The sequence below is a fragment of the Daktulosphaira vitifoliae genome, unplaced genomic scaffold, assembly GCF_025091365.1.
Source record: "Daktulosphaira vitifoliae isolate Bord-2020 unplaced genomic scaffold, ASM2509136v1 Scaffold_3, whole genome shotgun sequence".
Lineage (NCBI taxonomy): Eukaryota > Metazoa > Arthropoda > Insecta > Hemiptera > Phylloxeridae > Daktulosphaira > Daktulosphaira vitifoliae.
In genome coordinates, this window is record NW_026099574.1 from 37,586,098 (window position 1) to 37,605,357 (window position 19,260).

Consider the following 19,260-nt stretch of genomic DNA (forward strand, 5'->3'; position numbering starts at 1 on the left):
TTTTTAATTTGTAAATTAATTTCACAACAAATTCCATTCATATAATAAATGTAACAATAGTTTTTAATATTTTTAAGATAACAGAAGAAATACCTACTAATGAGGTAAGTGCCTCTATAAAACATTCATTTTTTTTAATTTGTAAATTAATTTCACAACAAATTCCATTCATATAATAGATGTAACAATAGTTTTTCATTTTTGTTTAGATTACAGAAGAATCACCTATTAGTGAGTTAAGTGAATTTGAAAAACATTTCAAATCTATTACGCCAGACTTTAAAGACACAAAAATAAATTCTAAAATTTTAAAAAAGCTTTTAATGAAATTTGGTTATAAAGTAACTGAACAAAATAGTAAAGAATATTTATTAGAATTAGATCCAAAAGGTTAGTATGTAACGTGACAAAAGTATCTATTTATTTTTTTGTTTATTTGTATATTTATATATTTGTGTTGAGTCGAATGCGGACTGCGACGGCGTTTGTCAGTAAAATTATCATGATTTGTTTATGCGCATGCGAGATAGTCAGCTGTGTATTACTTCAGACCGGTTCATGGACGGCATTTGTGTGTACATTCGGGGTGCATGTAGCGGGGTGCTCCTTTCCCATCTTGAATGTCATTTGCACTGCTCACCGCATACATTGTCGCCTTATGATTTAAATTGTTCATAGTAATTTCCGGCACTGGGTATTAAGTTTTTTTTGACCCCTACTCTAAAGGCCAGCCGTGTTGTCGCCAACGGACCGCCGGGTCAAACGTCGGACGGGTTGTCGGAAATTAGCCATCATCGGAACTGGTCGTCGCTAATTTTCGTCCGTAGTGGTCGTGATTTTTGTTGTGTGGGCTACAACTGTTTTTTATATACATACATTTTTTTACGTGAGTGTCCGCTGTTTATTATGTAGTTTTTTTTTATTGGCGTCGGCTGAACCTACCTCCAGTTTCTTTAGCCCTTCCGGGCTGGTAATGTATATTTAGTGTTTAATGTTTTGGGCCAGCTTTTTTTTATTAGTGAGCCGTGCCATAAGCACGCGTGGCGAGTTTTTTCTATTACATGTTTTTTAGATGCCCTTATTTTTTTATTTAGGTCCCGCAACATGGCAGGCGTGTTACGATACCACCTGTCATGTTATATCCATATTTTTTTTTATAGGTTTCATATTATATTTTATGGGTGATATGTATATTAGGGTGGCCCTCAAAAATCGAATGTCTTTTTTTTTACGCTACCCCTTAATTTTTTTTTAATGGTCAAAAAAATGAGCTGTGCAAAATTTGGGACCAATCCATTAAGATTAACCCGTGCCCCCGGGCCTATTAAGTTGAGTCGAAGAGTCAAATTTAATAGAAATAACTGATCTATGTATCATAACTTTTTTTTCTCTTAACTTAGAATAATAAAAGTAAAACTCAAGTAAAGGAAATTTTACAAGAAATTCAAAAATAATAACTTCAATGTTGTTTTCTCAATAAATAGCCCACAAAAACACNAAAATAATAACTTCAATGTTGTTTTCTCAATAAATAGTCCACAAAAACACTACATACAGTAAAAAACACGTAAAAGTCTTAAAATACGTTATAACTAATTTTGTTGATTTTTAATTATTTATTTTCATTTTATTTTTTGGAAAACGCATATTCGTTTAAAAAAAGATTCTAGAAGTTAATTTTTTTTAAATCCTACTGTGGTCCGACAATACACTGTCTCGCCCAGTAGTTTGGCGGCCCTTTTCTTGTAATTTTTTAATGCGCCATGAAAGTTACAAATTTTTTCGTTGCGGCCAATTAGTTTGATTTTTTTTATATTTCTAACCTTTCAAGTAATACTTTTTAATCGTAAATTAATTTAAGTAATGTAATCTATTCTAAAATCATTTGAGCTTAAATTATGCCAATGATATATACAGTACGATTTATTAAGAAGTCTACACCAATTTTTTTTATTAAATTGTAAAGATATTGAGATCTAGATTTGTTCCGCTGTCACAGATTATTTGAGTGTGACGCTGTGTGTCAAGTCGTCTGTTGTACTATTGATAAACGCAATTAAACTGAAGTATCGTGTTTAGTTCTTAAACTTATCGATAGGGATTTAAGAATTCAGTACTTAATACTTATTAGTGGTTTATGTAATTAACATAGCATAATCATAAATAATCGCATTAATATCAATTCACTTAATAGTACAGTGATGAAACTATTTGTTATTAAAAATATTTGCCATGAATATGCACAAGTTGAGTGGTCAGCTATGTGCTAGATCAGCACGACTTGTGCTATAGTTTATAACAAAGGGTTATTATTTTATTTATATTTATGAAACAAGTATAAATTACAATAAATTAAAATAATTAGAACCTAGAACGATAAAAAAAAAAAAACTGTAACACAGTGAGGTTTCGGCACAATGTAGACAAGTGTAGTTGAGACAAATATAGATCATATCTAACAATCATTAAAATCACTATCATAAAAAACGCTTCGATGCAAATCTGTAGATAGTGTTTAATTTTAAGAAATTGATGGATTGTTCTAAAAACAAAATGATCTCCTATTCCTTTCATTATTCTTGATTATTAGTTCTTTGATACATAAGTTAAATATATGAATTAATACCTATTAAAGTAATATCAACGAAATTGATATTTAATAATTAGTACTGTGATTTATACAGGAAAATTATAAATTATAATTATTATTTACTATAATATGTTTTACTATAATGTCTGTTGCCACTTTTTCTTAGCTCACACTGAACCGATTTCTTTCAACAATACGTCAAAAGATCACAAATCGTATTTAGTTGAAGACATTACCCTTGAAAATTGGGGGGGATTTAAAATAGTAACTTTTTTACAAAAACTAAATTTTTCAACTTAATTTTTGAAAATTTTCTGGAAATACTGTGTACTTTAAACATATATCGAATTAAAGCTTATTTTATATATTATAAAATGAAAAAAAAATTGGTCCCGACAGTTTATCTTCTGCATGTAAACGACTGCCGTAGTTAAAAAAACGCTATTTTTGTGTTAAAATTTTCGATTTTAAATTTTCAACTTAAAAATGCTATAACTTTTCTAAAAATGTATATATCAGCACATATTTTTTTTCTAAATACATAATAAGTACATCTTTCATTTAACATACTTTTTATTAAAATTGGATAATTTCCCCTTATATAGGGGTCGTTCAAAACTTGAAATATTGTAAAAAATATAGAACTTTTTCAACTTAAATGTTGAAAATGTTCCGGAAATACTGCGTCCTTTAAACATATGTCAAATTAAAACTTATTCCATGTACTATAAAATTAAAAAAAAAAAAGTTGTCCTGACGACATATCTTCTATGCGCAAATGTCTAACGTATTCAAAATTATGCTATTTTTGTATTAAAATTCTGGGTTTTGTATTTTATTTTATTTTAAAATATCTTATTAGGGAAATACACTGACTTTCATGAATATTATATAATTTCATTGACATAGAATACAGTTCAAAAGACATAAGAAATTAAACTTATTAAAATTTTTTTACTCTTTTAAAGTCGATTAAGTAATTTTTTAATTTTAGTTAGCTTAAATAGCCAATTTTATCATGTGACGAAAGCAACGAAAAGTTTTGTCTTTCATGCTTAGGCTACGAGGTTCAAATCCTTCTGTGGCAATAAATATTTTGCATTTTTTTTTGAGTTAGAATAAAATTTTCAAATCATTTTATAGTTATCTCATTTAGATTTAATAACTTCAATAAATATAAAGAATCCTATCACTATAGTTTCCTCTCGTGAGAAGAAATTTCTTATTTAATATTACTTTACTATGTGGTTCTTTTTGTGGCTACGATTTATTTTGCCAACCCTCATTTAACTTACTTTTTTCAATAATACGTCAAATGAAATCGTATTTAATATAAGATATTAACCTTATTAATATTTGAAAAAATATTCCTGATTCAAATAAAAAGGAACTTAACCAGATTTTTCCATACAAACAATTAAAATAATTAATTTCTAATATTTTTAAAGTATTTATTGTCGAAAGATCTTATATGATAAAAGTATTTAACTACAAAAGTAAATAATTTTACTTTGTTATTTATTAATTTTTTAACTCTATTTGTGTGTGCTACTACCAGTCTATAATATTCCCAATTTTTTTGTAACATGTTGCTATATAAAACATAAATTTAAAAAAAAAATTATTTTTAATTTCACCTGGATTTAACGATAGATTTTTACAATTATAATCAAATTTTATAATACTCAATTATGCTCAATTATAATAATTGATAATAATGCTCAATTGAGTAAATCTTTTTAACAACTTTTTTATTGTTTTTTTTAGATATATAACCATTAAAATTAATTGAAATCTGATTATTTCCATTGTAGAATCTTTTTAAACACCAAAAGTTAATTAGAAATGATTACTATGATTTTTATTTAAGTGATCTATTACGATAAAAATGTAAAAAAAACGAACATCTCTGATAAATGTACTGTAAATAGTCATTATAAAATTCCCTGATTGCATATTAATCTTAACAATTTTATTTTTTTCTATTTAATAATGTCAATTTCAAACTATAAAGTTGGGCTAAATGTTATGATAATAAATTCATTTTTTTTTTTATTAAAACTTTTACTTTAATGGACAATAAAAAGTAGGTTCAAAATGATTACTTTTAACATTTTAAAAATCAAAATCAATAATTTGAAAACAATTAATTTTAAAAATTATATAATATATAATTAAAAGAATTACTTTTGTAATTATCCACCAATTTCTTAGAATTAAACATTATCTACTAATTTGCATCGAAGCGTTTCTTATAATAGTGATTTTAATCATTGTCAGATTAAATTTATACTGGATTCAACTATGCCACGTCCCCACAGTGCTGGTTTTCGTTATATTCAATATTGTAACAGTGGACGAAATCATAGGTGAAACTAGGCACGGAATATATCTGTTTATTTGTATCTTATAGATTACTATAAAATAAATCTATACGACATATAGTTGAGATTTTTCAATTGTAGCAGCTATTTAAATACCAAGTGTTACATAAAAATAGTATTTCCATTGAGATGATTTATAAATAAATATTTATAATTAATAATAATAATATAAATAAAAAAAATATAATAAGTGATTTTAACAAAAGTTTGGGCTTTATTTATAAATTTACTGTTAATAGAAATTTTATAATTTTCTGACCAATTATAAATTTAAACAAAACCATTTTTTAATCTTCATATAATTTTCTATTCTATTGAATGATATTAATTTCAAACTTTAAAATCGAATTAAAAAAAAAGTTAGAAGTTTAATATTTTTAAATTATAATCTTTAATAATAATCAATTTTAAAGGACCAAAAACATAATTTAAACATGACATTTTGAATCAACATTTTTCATCGATTATTTTTTACATAATAAAATTCAAAATATTGACACTATTATTTACAGAGTGATTTTTTTATCATAACCAATCAATTACTTGCAGAATAATAATAATTTAAACATTTTTTTTTTCATTATCTTTAGTTACACATTATTCTTGAATTTTTAACTATGTAATACTTTTTAAGTTCATCCCTTATGCCTTGGAAGGGGGTCAACTTTGTTTTTTTAAATGGTAACACATATTTTTAATTTAATAAAATGTTTGAGTTTTTAATTTAATAGTAAATGGCATTTGAATTTTTAATATAACTTTATTAGCTTATTAGATATAAACATTTAAAGTTTCAAAATTTTGAGTTAATATACATGTATAATACACATGGGATTGTAAATACAGGTAGCTAATTGGATTTTTATGACATTGCTGTCTCAGTCACGGATTGTTTATTATCAATTATGATTATCAATAGATATACTTTCTGTATTGTCAGTTAGTGTATTTATAAACTCATAACAATGTGCCTTACTACAATTGATAATAACAATGCTGTGTACCTGCTAATATCGATGTTATAAAAAACCAATTAACTACCTATATTTGTAATCCCTTGTGTATTATACCTGTATATTAATTCAAAAATTTGAAACTTTAAATGATTATACCTAATAAGCTAATAAAGTTATATTAAAAATTCAAATGCCATTTACTATTAAATTAAAAACTCAAACATTTTATTAAATTAAAANGCTAATAGAGTTATATTAAAAATTCAAATGCCATTTACTATTAAATTAAAAACTCAAACATTTTATTAAATTAAAAATATGTGTTACCATTTAAAAAAACAAAGTTGNTATGTGTTACCATTTAAAAAAATAAAGTTGACTCCCCTCCAAGGCATAAGGGATGAACTTAAAAAGTATTACATAGTTAAAAATTCAAGAATAATATGTAACTAAAAGTAACAAAAAAAAAAAATTATTTAAATTATTTACTTAATCTGTAAATAATTTAGTAGGTTATGATAAAAAGATCTGTATAATTAAAAGATGCAGCATTTCCAGAAAATTTTTAAAATTTAAAAGTTCACTTTGTGTGAAAAAATTGGTATTTTGCATTGCAATTTTTTTAAAATTGCGGAATTCTTGAATACTGCATGCATGTAACTAGTTAGATTTTCAAAATAATTATATCGAATGAAAAAAAATACGGAAGATGCTTTTATAAAAAAAATTATTTTGGTATATTCATTTTTCAAAAAATTATAGCAGTTTTAAGTACCAAAATTACATTACGTTTATTTTTTTAATGTATCGAAGGAGCAGTTTATTAGTGATGCTACAAATGAAAAATTTTAATTTTAAATATACATTTGAATTTTCGTATGTGTTGTGCGGGTCCACGCCGTAGAGGAATTAAACTTCATAAAAAAAAAAACCAAAAAAACTCACTTTTCAATAAAAATGTAAAATATATAATGTGATTGAACAGTAAATAATACAATACAACGTTAATTCTTAATATTAATACAAATGAATAGGATAATGAAATAGAATGAAGTAGAATAATTCTACTTATAATCATAATTATTATGATATGGAATAACACGAGTGTAATTAGCGCATACTAAACCAAGACTGACTGTGGGGGACTTACAGTGGGAGTTCCATACTCATGGTTGTCCTAAATCCTTTGGTCAGCACATTCTTGTGTCCGAAGACAGTCGGACGATCATGTATTCTATTCTCTACGACAGTCTTAAGCTGACATAGCTTAAACCGTGGCAAAAAAAAAAAAAAAACAATAACAATAGAAATCCGTGTGAAGCGTAGGAGGACAAAAAAAAATAGTGAGTCAATAGTTAAGGCGATTGTCGGAACGAAACAGAACGCACAGTAATACACAGTAATATGTCGGTCTTGTCAGGGTGTCAAGGGTGGGAAGACACCCGATGATAACCGATTGTCATATTGATAGGTGATAGGACGGCTGATATCGAGAGACACAAGCAGCGCCAGCCTAAAGCAATGATCGGCGTCCTGTCATATTTACTATGGTTCATAAAAATAAATCAAATTTTAATCTATATATTTTATGGGAAAATCATTATACAAAGTAAAAATGGAAGGTCGTATAGTTAATAAATCACACTGTATATACAAAGTAATATTTTACCATAGGACGCTTATTTTTCAAAAATTGTAATTTTTTAAAGAGAAAGTGATTTGGTATAAAAACTTTGAAATATTATGTAGCTCAATAATTTTTTTTTAATTGCTTCAGGGATAAAAAAAACCTTAACTTCAATGTTTTTGTGATAAAAACTCCTGATTTGAACTTGATAATATGATAGAGACAAAGTTAAAAAATATTGTTCTTATATTTTTTATTCAATCAACCGTTGGCATTTAATATTGTTTCAAAATATGTATTTAAACAAAAATGTATCATTAATCTGGTATTATTAATACCGTAAGAAGCAAACATTTGTTTCCATAGGCGTTAATTATTTTTTATAATAATGTATTATTGCGTTGAATGTAAGTATCACTATTACATATTTCCATTTAAGAAAAATAAATTTAAGGTTTCTTAATTCTGAAGCGATTTAAAAAACAATTATTTGATTCTATAGAGTTTTTCGAACCAAATCACTTTTGCCTCCATAAAAATTAAAATTTTCAATTCTTGTTTTGATTGCTTAGAAAATATGTATTTATCCTTAAAAAAATATTTAAAGTTCATTAAAAAACAGTAGAGAATAAATTATAAATAATATCTTAATGTTTATTTTGATTTAAGGTGAAGGAACGTGTAGCTTAAATAAATTCTTGGAGCTTCCATCTAATAATACTGAAAAAGAATTAAAAAAAGAATTAAAAACAACATTCAAAATAATTGACAAGAATAAAGACGGTTTTATTACTGAAAATGATTTAATCGAACTTTACAATAAATTTAATATTAATTATGACGATAATTTTGTAACAGCTTCTATTAAAAAATACAGTGGAAATAATTCAAATAAAATCAGATTTGAAGGTAACTGAAATATTGAAATAGTAGAATATAGATTGCATATATTACTTTTACATAAAAAAAATATTTAATGAATTTTAAGAGAAATTATTTTATTATAAAATGCAGCATAGTATTAATTTTTAATGATTTTAAACATAAGGTAAATCTATACATAAAAACATAATTTTTAATTGTAGAAATATAAAATTTGACAAATTATGAGAGAACTTCTCATTCATTCAATGACTAACGTTCGTGATTAATTGAATAATTTTTTAGCAAATTTTGTATTCTCAAAAATAAATAATCGTATTAACTTCAACCGTTTATCTACATACATTTTTATATAATTGCAATTTGTCTATGGCATTTGAAGTGTCTTAAATATTGATACGGTAATAAAAGGTTAACGGATAAAATAAATTGTAACGACGTTATGATTTGAATAACCGTGGGTCAATTTATTACACCTTTTTAAATAATAATAATATTATTATAACACTATAATATACAAATGACCGAAAGGTGCGGTTTCAACAAAATAAGGCGCTGGTAAAGAACACGGCAGGTGTGGCGGATGTAAGTCACAGATGAACTGGTTTACATAGTCGCCGACGTGTCTGGCGGTGCTGCATGCCCTGACCAGTCCTATCTGCCGACCGCCGGACAAGACAAACTAGTGTTATCGTCAACACTGATGGGAGCGACGGTGGACAGCTGATATACACTATACTAGCTAACTCACTGTAAATGAGTAGTACGCTATTATGGGCCGTGCCGATATATAAGCGAATTTCTTATAAAACTGAAGATTTTTAAATATTTTTTAAAAGTTATAAGTTATTATAAATATTTATTTATTATTAAATAATATATTTTACGAATTTTTTTTATATTTTTCAGATTTTTTCAAAATTATGACACAAAACTATGACTTTTCAGCTAATTCAAAAAAGAAATTGTGAGATTTTTCCAAAAGTAAATAAATTTCTACTCTATTGTTTGTTCTGTTTACATTTTTATGATTTATAAATTTAATAAAGGAATAAATACTTGTTATACTAAATAAATCTAATGTGAAATTGTTATTAATTAATTTAAAAGTGTAATTTTTATGGAAAAATTATAAAAAGTTATAAATTAGTTAATTCTCATACTTGGACAGAATACTTTCCTTAATATCCTGAATGTGCTTTTTTTAAATATTTATCTAACCTAAAAATAATATTAATACACCTCAATCATGAAATTTCTATAGTCTTTAAAACTCAGGAATTTTGAAAGATCTTATTTTTTACATATTAACATTTCTACTTAAAAATTATAAATTTATAATATGATTGAATATAAGGTTGAAGACGGTATTATACCTGTAATCGTTTTAGCTTTACTCACAATTTAAAATACAATATACTCTTACTTTCGATTCAAATTTACAGTAAAAATAATGTAAATAAAGTCGATTTTAAATTAGAAATTAATTTTCGGAAAGAGGAATATTCGGTATTATTGTAATTTATAACATATTTAGGAATATTTGCCAAAAAAATAAAGAATTTTATAATAAAAAATTATTTATATTTAAAATTTTTAGGAATCAACTTTAATTCTTTTGGACTATATTATGCTATTTATTAAATAATTAGAATATATAATGATCAGTTTTATATCTTCCTATTTCCTGAACATAATATGCCCCATGATAATTTTCTTTTCCAATACAAACGCCGATAAATTTTTTCTATAAGTTGTACAATGTTTGAAATTATGTTTTTTAATTAATTTAACCGCTCGTTTAGGATTATTGACCAATTCCATTTGCGTTCTAAATTGTTCATTTTGCCTGTTAACAAACAAAATCGCATCAAAATTATGTTTAAATATTTTTATTTAATTTTAAAACTTACTAAAAACAGCGTTGTTCATTAATATAAAAAAGTCTTTTTCGAAATTATTTTTGACACTCTGTCTCATCTCCGTGTTGAGTTGTATATATTTTGATAGCCATGTAAACTGCTTATATTGTAACAACTTATGCACCTGTAATTTAATAACATGTTATTATTATACAGGGTGTTCAGTAAATAAGGAAACGAATTTCTATTGTACTCATTGTTTGTAACAATTTAACTGTTTCCTAACTTACTGAACACTCTGTATTATAAGTATAATTTTATGAATTACTTTTTCTACTTTTAATCCGTTCGCCATAGGCCGTTTTAAATTTAGATAATGTACAACGTAGTTTTCTTTCTGATCGAAAGTAAACAACAGTTTTTTGACCCGTGAATTAGGCGGACATTTTCGTTCAGGTAAAAACGGTATTTCGTTGTGGGCATCATGTAACCCTTTCGGGTATTACACCGTCACTTCAAGAACCATTCCTACAGGAGAATCCGCAGGTAACTCTTCTACTGTCTTTAAAATTTTTGATTCGTTGTCCACGTCTAACTACTTAAAGTTACCATACGGCATATGTTGAGACATACTCCAACCATACAAATTATTGACATCCAAATATATAGGGTGATTTTTTTTATCGTAACCCACTCAATTACTTACACAATAACGATAATTTAAACATTTTTTTTTTTTTTATTATCTTTAGTTATACGTTACTCTTGAATTATTAACTATGTAATACTTTTTAAGTTCATCCCTTATGCCTGGTAAGGGTGTTCTCTGTTTTTCTAATTGGGAAAACATATTTTGAATTTAATAAAATTTTTGAGTTTTTAATTTAATAGTAAATGGAATTTGACTTTTTAATATAACTTTAATATACATCGTATATTAACTCAAAAATTTGAAACTTTAAATGTTTATATCTCATAAACAAATAAAGTTATATTAAAAAGTCAATTGCCATTTACTATTAAATTAAAAATTCAAAAATTTTATTAAATTCAAATTATGTGTTCCCATTTAAAAAAAAACAAAGTTGACTCACTTACCAGGTATAAAGAGTGAACTTAAGAAGTATTACATAGTTGATAATTCAAGAATAATGTATAACTAAAGATAATAAAAAAAAAAAAATGTTTAAATTATCATTATTGTGTAAGTAATTGAGTGGGTTATGATAAAACAATCACTCTGTATAATTTCAGATTTTTGTTGTTTGATATCATAATGAGGCTTCTTTTCATTGTTGGCTATGGCATGTTTCAACACCGAAGTTGTCATTCCTCCCCGTATTCCCCTCTAAATAAAGAGTTGCTGTTCAAAATCGCTCATGAGGTCTAGTGAAACGCCCGTATGCAGCAACATAGCATCAAAAGACATACCGGAGCTTGTAAAATAATATGCTAGTTCCAATTTATATTTTAGTAGACATAACTTGCCAAAATTCGTAAAAACGTTCGCAAGTATTGTTACGTCAGTTTTCAGATACAGATCAGAGTACTCACCGAGCGTTTTACAATTGAAATGTTGCCAGACGTTTTGTGTATGTTTGTATTCGGCATCATCAATATGCGTTTCTGACAGTTCATTATAAAAATCGGCTTTTTTCTTCGAGTACATCCCAACTGGAGGAGTATGAATACGGATAAACACCTTTTTGGGTCACCAAATCAATGTCACCGTCCGCTGAAAACGCTTTTGCGGTTTTTCCGATATTTTTATAACAGCGGCGTGCAAATTTTTAGCGAGAGCCGCTAAACTAGTACCCATAAAACAAAATGTATCAACGAACCTTAGCGAAAACTTGTTTGAAACAAACTTTGAAAAAGAAATATATTTTTCTTCTGTAGCAGGTATTACACTGATTCTAACAGTATCTCTTTCAAGGGCTTTAACTAAAAAGTGTCCGTAATACGAGCTGAGATTATGAAAATATATGTTAACAAACTTGGACGTTGTTAATTTTAAATTGCAATTTACAAAGTTACAAAGCGTTTTTCTAAAACTACTTGCAACAAATATAAATATATATAATATAAAATATATATATATATATATATATATATTTTCTTTTTATATTAATTACAATATATTTAACATAGTTATGTGTATGATTTACCTGTCAAATGATCATGGTCTACTACTTTATGATTATTTTCTGTAAAACTACCTTTACACAAGTCACAGCAGGTTTTCTTTATATGTTCTTCAGTTTCTTCGTATGTCATAAAAATAGCAACGTTCGTCTTGAGCAACTCTTCAATTTTCAACGCCACTTCAGTTATATCATCCATGAAACGATTGACTACTTCCTCCGGTTCACTGCTATTATTACATCTTTATATTTTAGGTGTTGTTTGAATATTAAACTGTTGCAATAATTCTATGGGTGCACTATCGGCCGCTTTTACTTTGTATTCATAGCTTATTGCAACATGTTGATGAACAAAATTTGTGCTGCCTTTCTTATCTATGTTATCATTGTTAGACTTGACTAACAGGCTTTCAAAATCAGCATAAATTTCAAATGGATGTTTCTGTGTTTTGCCCCATGACTCGAACTTTAATTTAGTGCCCTCTTCAGGCATTACAGGTAAAAATGGTTTGTTTTTGCCGCAAATTTTTTTATGTTCTTCTAACGCCTTGTGACGGTGTAGTTTATACTTTTTAGGTATAAAATTAAATCCCGTGAAACATCGTTTACAAAATAGCATTATTCCTATCATATGCCTTTCACCATATCCTTCTGACCGTTTACACCTCCAGTCTACCTAGGGAAAGGAAACGGCCGGGGCCGTTTTGGGGGGTATCCAGCTCATATATTACACATCTACTAACTTACATTATGATTGAATTTTTTAATACATTTTATTTATGTATCTAGTATAAATTTTTAAAGTTATAGTCTTGATATGACTGTAATGATGATATAACAATGACATTCTAAAAACTTTATCGAGTCAAGCATTAAATTCTTAAATCCTTTTTTAGTATCACCAAAAAATGTAATAATCGTTTTATATTTTACATATACATAAACGTGAGAATTTGCAATCCAAAGGTTAATGCTGTTTACATCAATAGGGAAAAAATAAAAATCATATTAAAAAGTATGTTTATAATAAAAATACTATAAAATATAAAATTATATATATATAAAAAAAATATAAATTTGTCCATTACCAATATCATTATTAATTTTTTTTATCAAAAATCAAGGGATTGGTTAAAATTTAATGTTGAGCTATATAATTTCTACTTTCTAAAGCATTTCAGCTTCGATGCGAAGCTGAAAAGGTATTATTTACTATAATGTATTTTTTTTTTGTTTTTATTTTTTTGTGTGTCTGTTACCACTTTTTCTCAGCTCTCACCCAACTGATTTTTTTCAAAAATACGTCAAAAGATCACAAATCGTATCTAGTCGAAGACATTACCTTCAAAAATTGAAAAAATTTCCCTCGTTCCCCGTAAATGGGGGAAGTCACCAAAAAAATTACAAATTTTAAAATCACTTATTTTTGACATTTTTCAATTTTTTTTACTTAATTCTGCCATAACTTTTAAAAATAACCAAATCAATATAATTTTTTTATATAGATGCATGATGTCTTTAACTATTATTTGGTATATTTCTTTTGTAAAACTGGCACTTTACTGGTCCACAGGGTGGGACTTAAAATAACAACTTTTTTACAAAAAATTATCTTTTTCAAGTTAACATTTGAAAGTGTCCTGGAAAGTTAGACACTTTTATTTGTATCTTACATTAAAGCAAATGTAATATACTTTATTATGGAAAAAAAAAAATTCGGATTTTATTTTGTCTTCATGGTGAAAATGGCTACCAAATGCTATTTGGCACAGTAGCGGCACAGTGGTGACGTGGCATAGTTGGATCAAGTATTATGATATCCGACGTTGATTAAAATCACTATCATAAAAAACTCTTCGATGCAAATCTTTAGATAGTGTTTAATTTTAAAAAATTGGTGGATTATTCCAAAAACTACATGATCTCCTATTTCCTTATTTATATCCTGATTAAGATAAAGTATGTCGAATGAAAAAGGCGCGGGTAATACTTTTATAGAAGTATTATTGAATTTTAATGAATGTATGACCAATATTATGGATCTAAACTGGGTCGCTCTTTCCCATTTCTTATTATGCTTGTCATGAGCATATGCACTCATTCTCTGGCCTTGGTATAAAAATGTCAATAACTTCCTAAATACTGCTCCAATACTAATATTATAGACTAATAATTTTTTAATAAGATTATTGTTTATTAAGTATGCTAGTTGATTATATGTTTGCCATTTGAAAAAATAAAGTTGATATTCTTTTAAGGCATAATTGTGAACATTAAAAGGACTTCATTATTGATTAGTTGAAAAAATATAAACCTAAAAAGGAACCAAATAAAAATTCTTGAAATTTATTTTTATTTTTTGATTAATAAAATGGTTTATGTGTTAATAAAAACATATTATAAGTATTTTTAATCATAATATGTATTTTTTAATCAAGGATGTAAGTATTAAAATATAGATCTTTGTATGAACATATATTTTATTAATTATTGCGTTAAAACTTTCATGGATTAACTTGTCGTTTGAAGCTTAACGATAATAACGATGTATCCATGTTTTATTAATGTTTATTCTTGAGAAATACAATATTATATTCAAATATATTCCGTCACTGTTTGCTGTATTCCTATTAACGGTATTTTTTTGTTAAATTTATTATTTTTGTATATATATCAAATGTTTTAGTCAGAATAAAATTTAAATTATGAGTAATGGCATTTAAAAAGTTTATGATGAAGATTATTTATTAGAAAACAATTGTTAAACTATGATATCATCTAAAAAGTGATAATAGAAAATAAATTTTAAATTGAAATAGACTGTAAATTATATTTTATCTGTGCATTCAATAAAATTATCTATAAATCATACACTCAAAATACCTGCTACTTTTGTTAATATTAAATAAGTTTTATTGTTATCTTATAATGTAATTAAAAATATATTTTACTAGACAGTTTTCCAATAATTTTTTAATAGTAATAATGTAAACAATAATATCATGATTTATTGAAAAAATTATTATTATAGTAAGGTAGTGAGCGAGGCAAGTTGACGATAGCAGCCAAATGGTGTTCTTAGATGTTTGCGAATTTTTTACAGAAATATTTTTAAATATATTAACCAAACAATGATAATTTTTTTGAAAATAATTTAAATAGATCTATATGTATGTGTTCGTTTATTTAAACGCAATTATATTTTTTTGCAAGTACGATATAATATTGTTGTTTCATGACGTAAGGTCTAATTTGAGCGTAAATAAATTAATAAAACATCATTTTATTGAAATAGCTAAAGAAAAACATCGCAAATCAAGAGATTTAAAATTTTAATCTTATTTAAATTAGGGGAGTACTAGTCGGAATTTTCGAATAAAAATTAAATTAAAAATATTGATTATTTTGTTATTTGTATATAAAGTTTTTATATATAAAATTTTATTTTAATTACTTGAACTAGTTACTGAAAAAAATAAACTTAATGATTATCCAGGAGCAAACATTCGATTGCATCAAGTCGATTTCTCCTTATAAATATTTTTGTACACCAATTTTTTTTAATTACTCGGTATACCAATTAAAAAATTGTATAATACATTCAACATTTCTAAATTGGATGGAGGTGAATCCCTTTATATTGAGTGATACATATATAATACATTTTTTAAGCATTGCCTAAATTTAGCTTACGTATGTCAACTAGCCCCGTCATTAGAATTTGACTTTTTTTAACAATTAATTAATAATTCTTAAAATAATTAATTTGAATTAATAAGCTCTTTACCAATTAGTCTCAATATATGAAAAAGTATTTATATCAAATTTCAAGTTTTTATGATGAATATTTTTTTTAAGAGATTTTATTAAAAATTAAGCGTTTTAATCTACCTCATCCACTCTTATCATTTCAAAAAGAAAATCATTTACGTATTAACAATAATTTATGTTAAAGATTTTATTATGAATTATGAATAATCAATATTATCTTATAAAATCTAATTTTTCAGATTAACAAGTCAAGTATCCTTTGTCACATCTAAATAGAATACAGTTTTTAACACGTATACTGAAAAAAGAACCTTAGTAAAATCAACAAATTTATTGTTACTGTACAGCTGCTAATAATTTTTGTCGTTTAAACAAAACTTTTTGTTAATATAATTAAAAAAATATCAAGGAAACATTATTTTTTTTCAGTATTAAAAATATGATTGAATTAAAAATTATAAAATTATCGACCCTTTTTTTTTTAGTAGAATGCTTAACATTTTTATCATGTTATAAAATATAAATAAATAATAGTCAATTGACAACTCATTTCAAAATATAATAAAAAAAATAATGATCAATAATCAGGGCCACCTCGAGGGATACATTACGGCAGAGGTAGGCAATTAGTTTGTATGGCGGATCAGGTAGTAGAAAAAAAAATAATTTTCGGGACTCATAAAAAAAATATAGTCAATAAATATATTAAAATTAACAATAGACATCATATAAATTATTATTTTCATTTCTATTTTTTACTTCGACCTTTAAAATAATAATATGTATATTGTGTTTTACTTTACTATATTTAATTTGACAATTTTTATACCCATGACTAGTGATATTATATTTAAAGTCGCAACCCCATCACTAGCAACTACGAGCCGGTACAAATGGGTATAATAACTTATTGTTAATGTTTTTTAGGTAATCAATGTGTTGTTGATGATTATTGCACATTTTAAATTAATTGTACTAGTGTAAAAAAATGATGAAAAAAAAAAAATAAAAAAACTATAAGTAATTTTAATAATATATTTCAAAAAAGTATTAAATATTTTTTTGCTGTTATGTTTCAATTTTTGTAATATTTATTGATCACAAATATTGTTATGGAATAAATAAACATTTTTGCTTTAAATAACAAAATTATTTATTTCTCTTACGATTTTCTTTATACATAAGACCATAAAATTGAGATTACATTAGAATTACTCTAAAAGCGTCATTTAATTTTAAATATCAATATTGAATAATAAAAAAAAGGAGTGACAGATACAGAAAAAAAACTGTAACGCAGTAGGGACGCAGTATAATTGGAACAAGTATACATGATATCTGACAGTGATTAAAATCACTATCATAAAAAAAGATTTGATAAAAATCTGTAAATAGTGTTTAATTTTAAAAAATTGGTGGATTATTCCAAAAGCAACATCAATTCTTCTTTTCAATTAGATTTTTTCTATTACCTCTAATTTTTGTGTTAGTTACTAATTACAAACAAAAGAGTATTTATATATAAAAAACGTACGAATAAACAATAGAAATAATTTTTGAATAATTAAAAAATTATTTAGGATCTGAATATTTTAAATGTACCAGCTTTTGAAATATCAAAAGTTACATAGAAATTATTACTATAATTTTTATTGAAAATAATTTATTTCGATATTAATACAAAAAAAAAAAAGTTAATTTAACGAAATTTTGAGCTTTTATCATAAATTTAAAGTTTCTGATCACACATCAATCTATTTTTTAAATTCTCATAAAGTTTTCTATTTAATATTATCAATTTCAAATATGCAATTTGACCTAAAAAAAGTTTAAAAGTATATAAATTTTTAATTATTAACTTTCGTAAATATTAACTTTAAAAAAAAAATAGGTTAAACATGATATTTTGAATCGAAATTTTGCACGGATTATTGTAACATATTAAAAATTAAAATAAATATTAATCGAAAAAAAATGTTTATAGATAAATTTTNTTGCACGGATTATTGTAACATATTAAAAATTAAAATAAATATTAATCGAAAAAAAATGTTTATAGATAAATTTTCGTTTTTTATTAATTAGTAATTGTCTCAAAAATTAGAGGTGATAGAAAAAATCTAATTGTAAGAATCGAAAAAATTGGTTTAGTAAATTAGATTTTGGTCTATGTCAGTGTTATGATTTTTGTGTGTAATGAAGTTTAAAAACGAATTGTATATTTCTATTATTTGTGGAGATATTTAAATAAAAAAAAATTTACTTTATTTTTATAGAAAAAATTAAATTTTTTCCTTTGACGGTTAATTTCTCATATTGAAATAGTCGCCGGGGTTCATTTTAGTTTTATAGTATATATCAAAAGCTTTAATTTAATATAGGTTTGATGAACCTAGTCGTTCCGGAACATTTCCAAATAAGTCTACTTTTTTTTTTTTTTTAAACGACCGGCATTATTGTGGGCCGCCCTGGAACTGCCGAGAGGCATTACTTTAGGGCGGCCCACGCCGTCTCAATAATTCACACCACTACGTTGTGAATCAGCCCGAAATTAATCAAGAGCTGATTCGCAATGTGGTGTGGTCTCCTCCCGTTAACCGGATCTCAGAGTGGGAACCGTTAGGGAGGACTGCCAAAATAACTCACTAGACATAAAACATTAATCAAAAATGAGAACCTAAGGCACTGGCCTAAACCAGCGCCTCAGGTCCTCCTGTGCTCCAACCGTGGCTGTCTCTGTCTCAGGCGTTCCGCTTCCTCCTACTTTAATAAGACGGATTCGACGAACGCCTGGACGAGCCTCCACGCCTTCCGGCTCCTCAACATCAGGTCCACCATGGACCCGACTCGGAACGTGGACCCTAATCAAGACTCCAAAGAGTCCCGTTCCAGGGCCCAGGCCTCGCACCGAAAGAGGGTGTGCAGAGCGCTATCATCCTCTCCCGGGCGTTCCGAACAATGATCGCACGTCGGCGCGGCTGCTTTACGAATACGGTGTAAGTTCTCGTTAAAGCAGCCGTGGCCGGACATCACTTGGATGAGAC

At 26.2% G+C, this 19,260-nt stretch overlaps 1 protein-coding gene and 1 long non-coding RNA gene across 8 annotated transcripts in view; one reads left to right on the forward strand and one right to left on the reverse strand.

Moving 5' to 3' along the window:
- LOC126901545 (troponin C, isotype gamma-like) overlaps positions 1-9,588 on the forward strand; it is a 12,557-nt gene extending 2,969 nt beyond the window's left edge. For 5 of the 7 annotated variants that reach the window (XM_050678058.1, XM_050678056.1, XM_050678061.1 and 2 more), the window contains 4 exons: positions 78-104; positions 210-390; positions 8,227-8,466; positions 9,349-9,588. In XM_050678058.1, the coding sequence (XP_050534015.1) occupies positions 78-104; positions 210-390; positions 8,227-8,466; positions 9,349-9,410 (510 nt within the window). In that variant the 3' untranslated portion in view covers positions 9,411-9,588. The remainder of the gene's footprint in view (positions 1-77; positions 105-209; positions 391-8,226; positions 8,467-9,348) is intronic. The other 2 variants (XM_050678062.1, XM_050678059.1) reach the window with 2 other exon arrangements.
- Positions 9,589-10,082: 494 nt separating this feature from the next.
- Positions 10,083-11,138, reverse strand: LOC126901547 (uncharacterized). Its single transcript, XR_007703062.1, has 3 exons — positions 10,630-11,138; positions 10,353-10,485; positions 10,083-10,288 (listed from the first exon to the last, which is right to left on the reverse strand). It is a non-coding gene; the product is annotated as an uncharacterized LOC126901547 (long non-coding RNA).
- Positions 11,139-19,260: the final 8,122 nt, after the last annotated feature.